The sequence below is a fragment of the Lipophrys pholis genome (assembly GCF_963383615.2).
Source record: "Lipophrys pholis genome assembly, chromosome: 13".
NCBI lineage: Eukaryota > Metazoa > Chordata > Actinopteri > Blenniiformes > Blenniidae > Lipophrys > Lipophrys pholis.
In genome coordinates, this window is record NC_137632.1 from 5,458,427 (window position 1) to 5,471,507 (window position 13,081).

Genomic DNA, 13,081 nt, shown 5'->3' on the forward strand with positions numbered 1-13,081 from the left:
ATTGCTGTGTAGACCGGTTTTCCTTTACATCATTCTGATCTCCGCAGGGACACTGCATAGTGATGATGTTAGGTGAATCAACAGCTGGGGGAAAAAAGAAGCAATATGAACATATGAGCAGGATGGGAAGGGCTGGTGAATGATTCAAAAAATGATGACACAGCCATTGTCATGTAACAAGAGTTGGTAACACACACATGCATCCTACATATTCCAGTTTGGTTGTGTGAGTAAACAGTGCAGGAGGAGAGAAAAAACAAACCAAAAAAAAGAAAAAAAAACCAAAGTGACTCACTGTAAACCAACTGGGAAACACAGTGTCACATCCTGAGTGAGGGCGAGAGATGCCCTCCCTTTTATTGAAGGACAGATGGATCCCCCAATCTGTTGTGTGCCAGCGTGCCAAAGGACAACTGGCCACCGAACATCTCGCGCACTGCACCTGAGAGCAGAGGCCTCCAGGTTCTGGAGGGAAACTAGTGCGCGGGAGAGCAACTGTGCAGAGGAGACGCCATCCTGCAGTGCAGCGCTCAGAAGAGGCCCTCCGGCGCTCTCTAGTGGACTCACAGGGTACTTTAGATTTATAGCAAGACGTCACACCGCGGACCGTACCACCGCTTCGAAAACAGGGGTGCGAGTTTTCAGTTAATGCTCCCCTTTTCCAGCGTTTTAACCTGTTTTTATAAAGACTACACATAATATATGTATTTTTAAAATATATTGCTTTGTAAAATTGGATGAAAAGGAAGAAGAGAGCTGATTATTCCATTTAGAGTTTATTACAGGAAGTGGAAGGCGAGAGGCGCCTTTTCTGAGCTCATGTTGTCAAGCTAAGTGCAGTAGTCCCATGCTCGGCCCATAAAAGAACAATAACGCCACACACCAGCACACTGCCTTTAATAACTCCACTTACACAGCATGGCTACTAAAAAGAAGCGAACTCCAAACGCAGAAAGTGACAGCTGGGTTGTCATCGCTGCAGGTAGGTTAGAAGGAGCTCTGCCGTGCTAACTGTGCTAAGTGACGTAGCTCTGCAGACTGGAAACATCATGATCTCCTAATGGACAGGCGGACACCAATGTGATAACTTAAATCATGCAGATCAGATTACAGATTATATGTTTGCATTCTGACTGTTGTGCATAAGTACTGTATTTCATCCACGCTGCATTGACATGGGTTTGTTTTGTTTAGAAGGATGCACATGCACAGGAGTGTCTGATATTAAGAAACTTGTTCATGCACTTATTTTCTGCAGGCTGGATTATTGTTAACAGTGTGCAGGTCTCAGTAAAAAAGACAATCACTTCTAGTTTATAAAGCTTTAAATGGTCTTGGGCCTAAAGACATCTCGGACTGACTTGTAGAATATAAAAACAGACTCCAGACACTCATTTCTTTTAAATCAGGACTTAAAACACTTATTTGCTCAGGCCATCCATTAGATTTTACTTATTTTATTATGTTTATCTTAATAAGGTTTATCGTGTATTTACTGTCTTCTCTTTGCCTTTCTTAATCGCTTTGTTTTGATGTTTTTCATAATATCAGTTGCTTAAGATGAAGTTTCTTTCAATGTATTCCCTCTTATTTCCTTATAAAACACTGACTGGTGCTATACAAATAAATCTGCCTTGCCTTGAAATACAGTGAAACGTCTCCGGAATATTTATAAAACCAGCATGTCTGCACATGAATCCAACGTTTCTGTAGATAATCATATTCCCTTCATGTGTCCACAGACTCGGTCGTCGACACACAGAAGCACAACAGTGATCCAGCTTTTGTGCGACTGAGGAATCCCTCCACAGGTTCGACCTTCTTCATCTTGTGTATTTATGAATCACTTCAACTTTGCCCTGGTTTGATTAACTTAATACTGTTGTGTCATCCTGTATAACAATAAGCAAGGATATAACCCACATTTCTCGAACTACGAGTATAATTAATCATATAAAAACAACTGAATCTCAATACATGGACAGCATTTCATCTTATTGCTGTTTGGAGACAACACAGTGTTTCTGAGTTGCGTAAAACTGTTATGTGTAATTTCAGCTCGTATTTCTTGATGTTATCACGTGATATTTAAAGTATTTCTTCTGAAAGCACAGACCTGGATTTATTAGTGAGTCGTATTCTGTCTCTGATCAAATGTCACAAGCCTCAACACAGCAAAAGAACTCAAAATAACAAAGTAATTAAAGAGGGATTTGGTAAAACGAGAAGATGTGAGAGAAAACTGCTAAAACATCTTAAAGAAACACCTAAAATGACCTTTATTTCTAAAAGAAAAAAAGCTTAAAAAAGGAAAAACAAAACATGAAACGGTTAAAACAAAAAAGGTGGTTAAAACAGCTGTAAAAAGATCGTTTCAAAAATGTTGAAAAAAAAAAAGCTAAACTACAAAAATCTGGTCCAAAACAGCAGAAAATGTGATGAAATGTTTACAACCTAAATCAGGACTGAAAGTTCATAAAGGAAACAACACGAGATAAGATTATTCTTCATATATCAAATACATATATGATTTTTATCGCGATATGATCGTTTTAAAGGTTGAACCTGCTTCAGGGCTCCAGTTAAATCTCATTTATTGGAAAGTGACAAAAGGCCTTTCGGTTGCAGACCCCTGAGAGACACATTTCAACTCTCAGAAGAAGAATCGAGTTATTTTCAACACGAGTCCAGGGTTCATCCCCGACCACATGTTACCATCTCTACGCTGTTGTTTTAATCACCGGTTCTCTTTGTCTTTGGGTCGTTTGTTCCCCAGTCAATCAGTAACGATCAAAGCTGAAGTCGAATGTGAACGTCGGTCCTATGGAAACCATCTGCATCTAGTAGAAAGACGTGAGACGTGTGTTTTGTTCCTGTTTTGGTGCAGATGAAGCGTCTCTGTACCTGCTGGGCAGCCGAGACGAGCAGCTTTACGAGGTCAAAGCGTTCCAACAAGATTTCCGCTCTTGGTTTATTGGCCAGGCGGTGCAGCGAGGTGAGTCTCTTCACTCATTACCGCGGAAACAAACGTCCAACTGAGTTATAAACTGAAGCTCCAGCTTCAACAGAGACTCGAGGGATATGAGGGAGTGGTGCCATCAACATGCTGTATTCATATATTAAGAATTGTTTAATGCTGACGTGCAACACTTCACATCTCGGAGAGACGGACAGAGTTAAAACGGGATCCGTCTTTTCAGAAGCGTCTAGAAATGTCAACATAAAGTTCATTGACATTCCACACAACTGGAACGGGAGTTTTCCTTTCAATCATCCGTTTCAACACATTACTTATCTGTCTTTTCTTTTTTTATTTCCTTTATATTGAACAGACGGGAAACTCATCTTTGTCACTCCAATGGATCCTCTCTATTTAATTTTACCATATTTGATCAAATCTGGCAGAGAGGTAAGAAACTGAAGCTTTTCTCCCGACTCTGCAGTTTTGTTTGAGATCTCAGTAATTACACAGTGTTATTACACATTTTCAACTGAAACTGGAGGGGGAAAAAAACGGCTATGTAAAAAGCCTGCAGCACTGACGTCTAGTTTCTTTACTAATCCACTGTTTTATGCTTCAGATATCTGTAGATTAACTAAACCTTCTAACCAACGAGACTCTGATTGAAACTTGCAGCTCGTCGTCTGGATGTTTTAGTTTCCATTCAGGTTCAGGGTGTCCCTGTCTTCTGCTCAGACAACTACCTGGAGTTAGAAAAGGAAAAGGAAAAGAGCTTCTATTACAATGTCCAACTGGTTTATGTAATCAGATTACACTTCTGTACACGTTTTCCATTCCCACTTATATTGTTCAGCCTTTCTTCACGGTACAACTCAACGCAGGGAAATAAAGGTTCAGCATTATGAGACGTCTTTGTTCGTTTCCCCTCATGAAGGGAAAGTTTCAGCCGGTGGAGCAGCTGGTGGTGGACGAGGCCTTCCCCGCGTGCTCGCGGCTGCTCGGCTGCACACGCTCGCTGGCCGCCCTGCACCACGTCACCGAGGAGAAAGGTGAACCGCAGCATTTATTTAACGGTCCCACGTTCAGCACAATTCACTTTCTAATGCCGTTCTAACAGTAATATGTGCACGAGGCCGCTGCAGGGAAGAAAGTCTGTCGTCTCCGTCACCCGCTTGCTTCCACTCCCTTAGTGAATGTGAGCTCGCGCAGGCGAATCGAGATCTTCCCTTTGTGACATCATGTGGGGAAATAGCCCCTCCCTCTGGTAGTGGAGCTCTGCCTCACTGGTATATTGAAGAAATTCAGTATAATATGAAACACGTTTCCCCTCACAGTTTGCAGGAGTTAGTTTAAACTGTAAAAACACACAGGACCAAACTGAGTAACAGATTCAGACACAATATTTTAAACTCGCCTAGTTTCTCCTCCTGGGTCACATTCCGCTTCAAACTGGTTGAACGACGGCGCTCATATGGGTCATAGTGATAAATCCACTGTAAACATTAGGGCGTTATACCGGTGTTCCGGATTAACTTGTTTCCTTGTAAAGTGATGACCGACTTCCTTTATGGTCCATCGTTGGTGCTTTTAATGGCAAATCTTAAAATAAGACACTTAGAAACTTCATTCTAAACGCTTTTAAACGGCCTTCGTCAGGACGGCTACGGATTTTTTAACGTCTGTTATTTGTAGCAACAAGGAATAAAAGATCAAATTAAAGAAATTAAAAGGATTAAAGATCACCGGTTACCAGGGAATCCAGTTAATCTGAAACACCAGAAAAGCTCTTCTCACTGAAACGAGCCTGGAGTAGACGTGGACAGACGGCCTGTTCTCAGTAGAGCTCACTAGAGGGACTTTTAGACTGAAATTCAGGGGAAATACACTTTGAATACAACATTATTGGACCTCTGACACCTACGTGAAATTGTTAAAAAAAATCTGTGATATGGGACCTGTGAAGTTCGAGCGGCTAAATGTTGTGATCTGTACTTTTAGAGGTGGGAAGCAAGAAGTTTCACCGATACAGTGAAGAGAAAACCATGAAGTGGTTGAAAAAGAAGGTAATCAAGGTCATGTCGGCTGGAACACAAGAAAGCACCACTGCGTCTAAATGAATTAAAAAAACCAACCGTTTCTCTTGATGCTTCGCTGCAGGTGGAGAAAACTGTTGCTGCTCTCAAGATAAGAAATGTGTCTGTGGGCGAAGGAGTGAAGTCTGCTACGTATGTCAGGGTGAAGTCGGAGCCGGACGATGACCATGAAGGTGAGGTGACCCGTTAAAGCTTTAGAGGTTTGAAAGGAATCTCAGAACTCTCCTTTTTATTTTCACAACGTTAAAGCAGCTTGTTTCTGCAGCAACAAACCACTAGATGGCAGCAGTGGTGCATAAGTGTTTGTCTGTGTGTTCATGTTCATTATACATGACTGGGGAGAGAAACCCCCCCCCCCCCCCCCCCCCCCAAGTTTAAATTGGATTTTTAAATAACTGAAGTAGAAATATTTCATTAGGTCTGAATTGGTTTTCGTTGCTACAGAGGACTACCTGCGCTACGCCCACGGCCTGATATCGGAGTACATCAGCGAGGAGCTGAGCAAAGCGCTGCTCAAACACTTGGAGTGAGTCAGAGATGATTAACATCAGTGCTTCTCCACTGCCGGTTCAACATGGCTGCTTCTCACCCCTCCACAGGTTACCAGAGCTCACGAGTCCGACGGAGACGGCGCCGCCCTCCAAGGTTCGTCTTCTCCTCTCTGAAGCTGCACTTCCTCTCACCTCTGCTCGCTTTGCTCAGCTGCTGTTGTCGTCCTTTTTTTAAACGCCTGCTTGAGATTCCATCCTGAGCCGTGTTGGTTTGGTTTGTGAGGAATGAATGATATTGGGTGGTGTCATGAAGAGCACATGTGTCCCCCCCCCCCCGTGGTTTTTGGCAGAAGAGGAAACTTTCCGACAAGCCGGTGGAGGCAGGAGAAGACTACACCAAATTCAACAGTGAAGACTTTGCACGTAAAGTGAGTTCCCGACGAGATTCGGTGGCTTCACCTCTGCTTGCTTGTGTTCGTCCGGCCGGGGGTGACGGAGCAACGCGCCTCTCCTCAGATTGAAGCGAAGTTCATGATGTGTAATGAATTCCCTGCTGTCTCCCTTCAAGGTCATCCAGACATATTGATTTCTTCTTCTCCCCTTCTCTCTCTCTCTCTCTCTCTCTTTTTTTTTTTTGTTTTTTTTCATCCCAGCCGCCCAAGAAGATGACGACAGCTCAGAAAACTCTGGCCAAGGTGGACAAAAGCGGCATGAAGCCAATGTCGTCCTTCTTCAGCCCCAAGGTCAAAGCAGAGAAGAAGTGAACGCAGCTACCGACTTGTAGTGCGACAACGTTTGTAATAAAGACGAGGAGACGAGTCGAGCGCTTCATTTCACGCGGGCTTGACGGGCGGCTGTGGCTCGTTGTCAATCACGAGGTTGCCGGTTCGATCCTCAGTACGTGCGTCTTTGAGACGACTCGGGTTACTCCGAGTGTGGGAGCGAAGCAAAGAGCTCCGGCACCACTGAAGTGCTTAAAACACCAAATGAGTAAAAAGCTGTAAAGCAAAATGCAGCTATTCTAACGGTTTTAACCATTTTCTGTCATCCTGAGTGGGACAGTCGTTCCATAATAACCTCATATTTGAACTTTACAGTTTTTCTTCGTTGCCTACAGAAAACCGCCCCGAGCTGCGCAGAATGATTCCCAACCTCAGACTGGGATCAGGGAGGCTCTTGGTCTTACGCTCTGAATGAGGTTTTCAATTGGCTGCAAGTTTCTGGTTTGTCTGATCGCGTCTTGAATTTCAATCCACTTTTCCGCCGCCGCTGCTGCAGATCTCACCGATTCGCCAAGTGGCCAAAGCGAGTACTGCATGTGAACTCCTCACACAGAGGAGAGGATGTCTAAAGAACGCCAACAAAGAGAGACCGTCAGTGTTTTTTTAATCAGTTCCTTGTGTGACAGTTAATGTCTGAGAGCGTTTAACTTTGGCATCGATACTCGGAGCCATTCAAGCCGCGCCGCTCTTGGACTTCACCTTGATAAAGCCGAGCGGACGTCCGCACGATGCTCTGTAACTCGCACCTTGAAAAGCGGCTTTGTTACACGGCACGGTTTGGCTTTGAATTCAGGAATGCAGTTTTCTTGGCGGGTCTGATCTATACGCTGCGCGGCGCTGAAACGCCTGTATTGTTAACAACATTGAACATTATCTCTTTTTTTAGTTCAGTCCGAAAAACATGTGAAAGGAACACGAAGGTCAAAGTCATTAGTTTATAGTTGGATGTTTAACGAAGGCCGTGCACAGCGCAGGCAGCGGGCTGGCGCGGTCGGCTGTATGGAGACCAAACTAAACTAAACAAAACGGCGTTTGAACGTTTGGAAAAATTCTCTGAATTGATCCCAACATAAGACTGGATCGACCTCCAACAAATGAGACGTGTTAAACTAAACTAAACACATACACATCCGTGGGTTTAATGTCAGATACACGTTTCAGTCCAGGAGCCACGTTCAGCCCAATTTCATCTCCAGTGCGACCCCCCCATTGGACCCGCGGGCCACTTTTCTATAATAGAATTCTGACCCGCCCCACGGCAAAGTGACCCTGGATGTCCTGGAAAAGTGACCTACGTCTCCACGCCTCACATACATACTAAGAAAATAGATTCTATTTTGTATACACAGACTTGTAAACTTCATTTCTGTGCAATGCAGTGGCTTTTGACTTGTAACATGTAACATATATATTAAATATCTACATTAATAAAAGGTAAAGTTTCTTATTAGAGGTCAAAATTCTGTGGGGCGGGTCATGTTTCCATTGGGTCACAATTCTATAAGACACCTGTCGTTTAAATTAACCTTTTAAATGTTAAAAAAATTAAGTATTTCTTTGTTGTGGCATAGAGTACAGGTGATGAAAATATCTATATAAACCAAACAAATACTACTGGAAATGACTACAATCTCAACATAAAGCCAATTTTAATGAAACCTGTAGGAACATACAGTGAGTCCACTCGTCTTAAGAAGTTTGTTAAAATAAATCAATGATTTCTTTAAAATCTTCAGTTCTCTTGGTTTAACCGCCTCTTGTGAGCTGGTTTTGGCCCGCAGGCCTCATGTTGGACACCTCTGGTCCAAACCTTCTGAGGCAACTATAAAAATCAATAATAAAATCGACTGTTCAGACGTGGTAACAACCAATAATATAATGATGGCCAATAATGTAATAACCTTGGCCATTCTGACAGCAATGAATGAATGAATAACTGCCAATATTGTAATAGAATAGTAAATGATTGTTTACACCCATGAGAGTGTTGCAGAGCGTATCCTCAATGAATAAATATTACCACCATCCTATCCACTATACCTCTTAGCAAACTGCACAAAACCTGCAAAACAAGCCGTTTCTTTCTAAGAAATGCCGCCTGATATATGTATTATTACATTATCTGCTGCAGTTTGGAATAAACTAATAATCTAATGGATCTAATATCTTTTGAAACGATTGATAAGTTATTGTATTTTGGGCTTCATGATGCTGAAAAAGCCCAACATTACTACATTATTGTCCATCGTTACATTAATAATGGACCTTTTCTATCGCAAGTGATATTTGGCAACTTCCATGTTTCTTTACAGTCCTTGTGAACGAACCGTACTGAGATGATAATCAATAACTACACGACGCAGTAGTTCATTGAGATTGGTGCAACGCTGGTTTCACCGATGTCTAAAGTCGTGTCAACTTCTGCCGGGAACTTTTCAGAATCACATGATCAAACTTTTTTGACTAAAACATGAATCTCCACACACACACACACACACACACACACACACACACACACATACACACACACACACACACACACACACACACACACACACACACACACACACACACACACACACACACACACACACACACACACACACACACACACACTTTGTGTTTAGCTGGAGTATGTGGAAGTGAGCCCACACACAGGGAGAACATGCAGACTCCACACAGAAAGGCTGTCAGGCTGGACCGGAGCAGTTTATTTCCAACCACGAGGCCCAAAACACAAGAAAACCAGAACACCAGCATGTTGTGTTGTTCTACATTTGTAACCCGGATGCAGATCAAATCCTATTTCTATGAAGAAAACTGAGAAACTGCACTTTTATTTCAAACCAAAATGATGAGTTTCCTCTTGATGTCGAGGAAACTTACGAACCTTTTCTTTCAGAATCTGGGACCTCCTAAGAAAACGTCGACACAGGCAGTGAACACATAATTGCAATAAAGGAGGCCGTCTCTCTTAATGGATTTCTGACTTTAATGTCGATTCGTTCTACTCAAACTGCTTCTCGCTGGGAGTCAAACACTGGTTCAGAAAAAGTTTGACACGTTTAAACTCCAGTTTTCCTCCACGAAGCTGAATTATTGAGCGTCTCTATTGACTGTGCAGACAGATTTCTCTTGTTGTTGCTGCTGCTGCACATCACGGTGTCTGACCACACAAATTAAACCGGGCTGCCCGTCAGCGTTGTGGCGGCGCCGCCGCCGGTTTCCAATGTCCCTCCCCCAAGCTTCACTGCTTTTTTAATTTGGGCTTGAAGCGCAGAGTCTGGAAAGCGCTCGCCACCACTTTGGGCAGGTGGATGGGGTTCCTCTGGAGCCGCAGCCTGCTGCTCGTCGAGCCGCTCGGCTTCTTCTTCCCCCGGACGCCCTCCTTGGCACAGTCGTGAGCCGCTGGCTGTTTGGACTCGCCGGCGGCCCGAGGGACCCGCAGGACCCAGTTGGAGTGGAGGTCGTGCTCGGCCGAGCTGGAGGCCACTGCAGGGGCGGAGGGACGGGAGCCGTTAGTGACGTCTGCGTCTCGACTTATTCACGATGAAGCATTTCCACATTGAAAAGGATATTTTCCTGAGTCGCGAAATGCGACATGAGCAAGTTTACTGCCGGTACAAATAGAAGAGAACGACATTTAAGGAAATAAGCAAAAAGACAATAAACTATTGAAGCGTTCAACACTGTGGATCATCATGTCACATAGAAAAGCTACACAAAAAAGTGAAGTAAAATTCTGTTAGGGGACGAATGGAAAAATCACTTTTTTGGTAGATCATACATGTATAATATGTTATTTGGCTGCGAGAATATAAAACAAAACACATTTTTTTGAAGGCACCCAGTAAGAGTTGTATCCCGTTTTGAGATTTCTGTCAATTACGTTGTGAAATATGTCAGTTTTGAATATACGTCGATATAAATGGCGTAAATTGGTGTTTAATTATATGAAGGACTTTAATGAAAGTGTAGTGTGAAAAAACAGATCTTAATTACTTTTCACTGAGTGAACTTCATCTACAAATTGCACGGAAGGAATTGTGGAACGACCGTTTCTCTCGGTAGATCTTTCAGTAATCTTCATCTTCCAGATGTTAACAATAGTATGACTCGTCTCATCTGCAATTTATGAAGCCCATTCCAAAATGTTTGGGGAAAATTTGTAATGAGAGAATAAAAACGGGATGCAATGGTCTGTGATTTTCATTTTACACTAGAAATATTTTGTCATAAGACAAATAGTACCAGATTTTTAATAACAAAAAGCTAAAGAAGCTCAAATCAAATGTTCCAAAGTGAGAAAAATAAACTATTTCTGGTCAGTAAAAGGTCTAAATGAGAGATGGCATCGCCTCCAAACTCAGCAGAGGTCTCGTCTGGCTGGTTTTCAGCAGAACGCTCCAAATCCAACATATTTTAAAGTTGTATTAATGTTCGTGCCTGAAGAACCTCACATCTGGAACGGCAGCACCAACTGAAGAGTCCAAAGAAGTTTTATATTTACACAAGTTACCACACAAACGTGTATTTTATCATTACAAAGTTGGACCATATATTTTCTAATACTATAGACGGTTGAATCCTCAAAGGTCGTATTTAGTGAAGTTGCTTCGGAGTTTGTCGCATATTGTTGAACCTTTATTTGTTTACTAAAATACTCTTATCATCCCCGGTTGAGTTCTGATCGCCGATCAAGCTTTTATTTTGAAGAGCCACTTACTTTTTCAGCCTTTAGTTACAACTCAACTTTTTGTCACGCGTTAAATGCTGAAGTAAATGTTAAAACCCTTCTTCCTTTCATCAGCTGATATGTTTTGGTTATATTTGAAGTCCTTGTCCTGCGTGACATTTCAAGTACAAATGCATTGTTTTCACGGTTTCTTTTTCACGGCAAAATGAGGTTTTTGTAATGAAACAAAGACCCGGCAGGGAACAACAGGGTGTAAACGTCATCGGTGGTGGAAACACGTATGGAGAACGAATGAACCAAGACCCAGGAGAATTTAAACTGAGATTCACAGACATTGTTGTTACTGTCCAGCGACTACCGCATGAAACTATTAAAAACGGGATGCGTGTACGGCAGCACTCAAGAAAAGCTGCGTTTCGATCTTGCCTAACGTGATGTGATGTTACACGCGAGCGACTGCTTCACTCTTTCAAAGCTCTTCCTTCCAGACGGCGGGACAACAAAGCTCTCGTGTCTGTGAGGAAAAGCATCGTGAGGAGTGCCAGTCGATGTTCGAGCTTTCAAAACTCGCCTATGAAATCCACGTCGGCGTGCCCGTCGTCCCTGTACGGTCTGGGCGGCGGCTCGGGGTCACAGCTCGCAATCACTGCGTCGAAGTACTGCAGCGTGTCTTCTTCGCTGGGGGCCGGCGGTTTGGTGTGACGAGTCTGTGGATGAAAAACACGTTTTGAAACGTTTCTTCCCACGTGATGTTTCTGGCATTGTTGATTCAAGCTTACCAGTCCTTCCTTGTTCGGCGGCGGCGGCGGCGGTGCAGGTTTCTTCTTGGAGGACACGGAGGCCTTGGTGTCATTATGTTTCAGATCACTCACGCTCTTTGTGTACCGTCTCCGCAGAGCTACAAGCGCTTCCAGGTACTCCAGGCAGTTCTGATTGTGGGAGTACAGCCACATCCTGTCCTCCTGCCTCTGATAATAGTACAAGGTGGACTCGATGCTCACCGTGCTCTTGCTCCGTTTCAGGGTGGAGGTCTGGGTGTTCTCCCCCACCACCAGCATGGAGGTGCTGCGGACCAGCCTGACGGTGCAGGCGTTGTGGTAGTCGTGCCCGGCCCGGACTCCGCCGCCACCGTCCCGTCCTCCGTGTCCGTGATGGTTTGGACGAAACACATTGTTGATCTTCCTGAACATGCCGCTACGCGGAGCCTCTCATGGTTCCCGTCACACACTCGGCTTGCCTTCCGTGCGAGCGGGACTCGTCCATCCTTCCAGACGACCTTCGCATTGAAGCGGCGGATCCAGTCGCTGTCCGCCGTGCTGAAGTGGCGCCGTCCCGTTACGACACAGTGGTGGATCTGAAGCAGGTGTCCAACCTGAGCTGGTCGTGGCGTCGCTGCTATCAGATGTCGCTCAGCAACACTGCTGTGGCAACGGGGGCCGTAACCCGACACTCTGTGCTGCCATTACAGGTGTGTGTGTGTGTGTGTGTGTGTGTGTGTGTGTGTGTGTGTGTGTGTGTGTGTGTGTCAGGTGTCCCGACTCAGACCTGAGGCAGCGCTCAGACCGGGGAACAGGCTGGTGGGTCCAGATCAGTTTGGAATGGGGCGGTTAGACGATCCACTTTTCAATTCAGTTTGATTTGCCCTCTACCAAATACAGCAGATATTTCAAGGCACTTTAACGGAAAAAAACTACAACAGTTTGCTTGTTCAGAGTATATATAGGATGACGTAACTGTATTCTCACAAAACCAGACAATTACTTTGAAAAATGACTACAATCTCAACATAAAGCCAATTTGAATGAAACCTTCTGGTGTAAAATACAGTGAAATGTAAAAATAATCTTCTTTTCTTGCATTATACATGTAATTACAAACTCACCCTGGCAGCACGGCCTTAACGGCAGCATCACTGATGTCTCAGCTCGGGTCTCAGTCTCGCTACTTTTAAGAAATGTCTTCAGAAATCAATGTTTTATTTGACATTTTTACCATCTGCTTGTTGGATTGGAGCCTCTTGTGGGCCGGTTTTGGCCCGCAGGCCTTATGTTTGACAT

General features: G+C 43.9%; 2 protein-coding genes across 3 annotated transcripts; one reads left to right on the forward strand and one right to left on the reverse strand.

The window, feature by feature from the left end:
* The first annotated feature begins 608 nt into the window (after window positions 1-608).
* Window positions 609-6,363, forward strand: rnaseh2b (ribonuclease H2, subunit B). Of its 2 annotated transcripts, XM_080477782.1 has the most exons (11): window positions 609-982; window positions 1,743-1,811; window positions 2,888-2,995; window positions 3,333-3,409; window positions 3,897-4,011; window positions 4,961-5,025; window positions 5,120-5,228; window positions 5,500-5,581; window positions 5,655-5,700; window positions 5,897-5,974; window positions 6,200-6,363. In XM_080477782.1, exons 1-11 carry the CDS (start codon window positions 919-921, stop codon window positions 6,308-6,310), a joined length of 924 nt encoding a protein of 307 aa, XP_080333908.1. In that variant the 5' UTR covers window positions 609-918; the 3' UTR covers window positions 6,311-6,363. The 2 variants fall into 2 exon arrangements, with proteins under 2 accessions (XP_080333908.1, XP_080333909.1); XM_080477783.1 differs by lacking the exon at window positions 5,897-5,974 and having other exon boundaries at window positions 805-982.
* A 3,212-nt stretch (window positions 6,364-9,575) lies between these two features.
* c9h13orf42 (chromosome 9 C13orf42 homolog) lies at window positions 9,576-12,368 on the reverse strand (the record flags this gene model as incomplete). The annotated part of the gene is made up of 3 exons (XM_080477852.1): window positions 11,804-12,368; window positions 11,596-11,731; window positions 9,576-9,820 (listed from the first exon to the last, which is right to left on the reverse strand). The coding sequence occupies exons 1-3, from the start codon at window positions 12,212-12,214 to the stop codon at window positions 9,576-9,578; spliced, it is 792 nt and encodes a 263-aa protein (XP_080333978.1). The 5' UTR covers window positions 12,215-12,368.
* Between the last annotated feature and the right edge of the window lie 713 nt (window positions 12,369-13,081).

Coding starts and splice junctions, on each gene's coding strand:
- rnaseh2b (XM_080477782.1), top strand. CDS start 919: ATGGCTACTAAAAAGAAGCGAACTCCAAACGCAGAAAGTGACAGCTGG. Junction 983..1,742: donor CTGGGTTGTCATCGCTGCAG/GTAGGTTAGAAG, acceptor ATGTGTCCACAG/ACTCGGTCGTCGACACACAG. Junction 2,996..3,332: donor TGGCCAGGCGGTGCAGCGAG/GTGAGTCTCTTC, acceptor TATATTGAACAG/ACGGGAAACTCATCTTTGTC.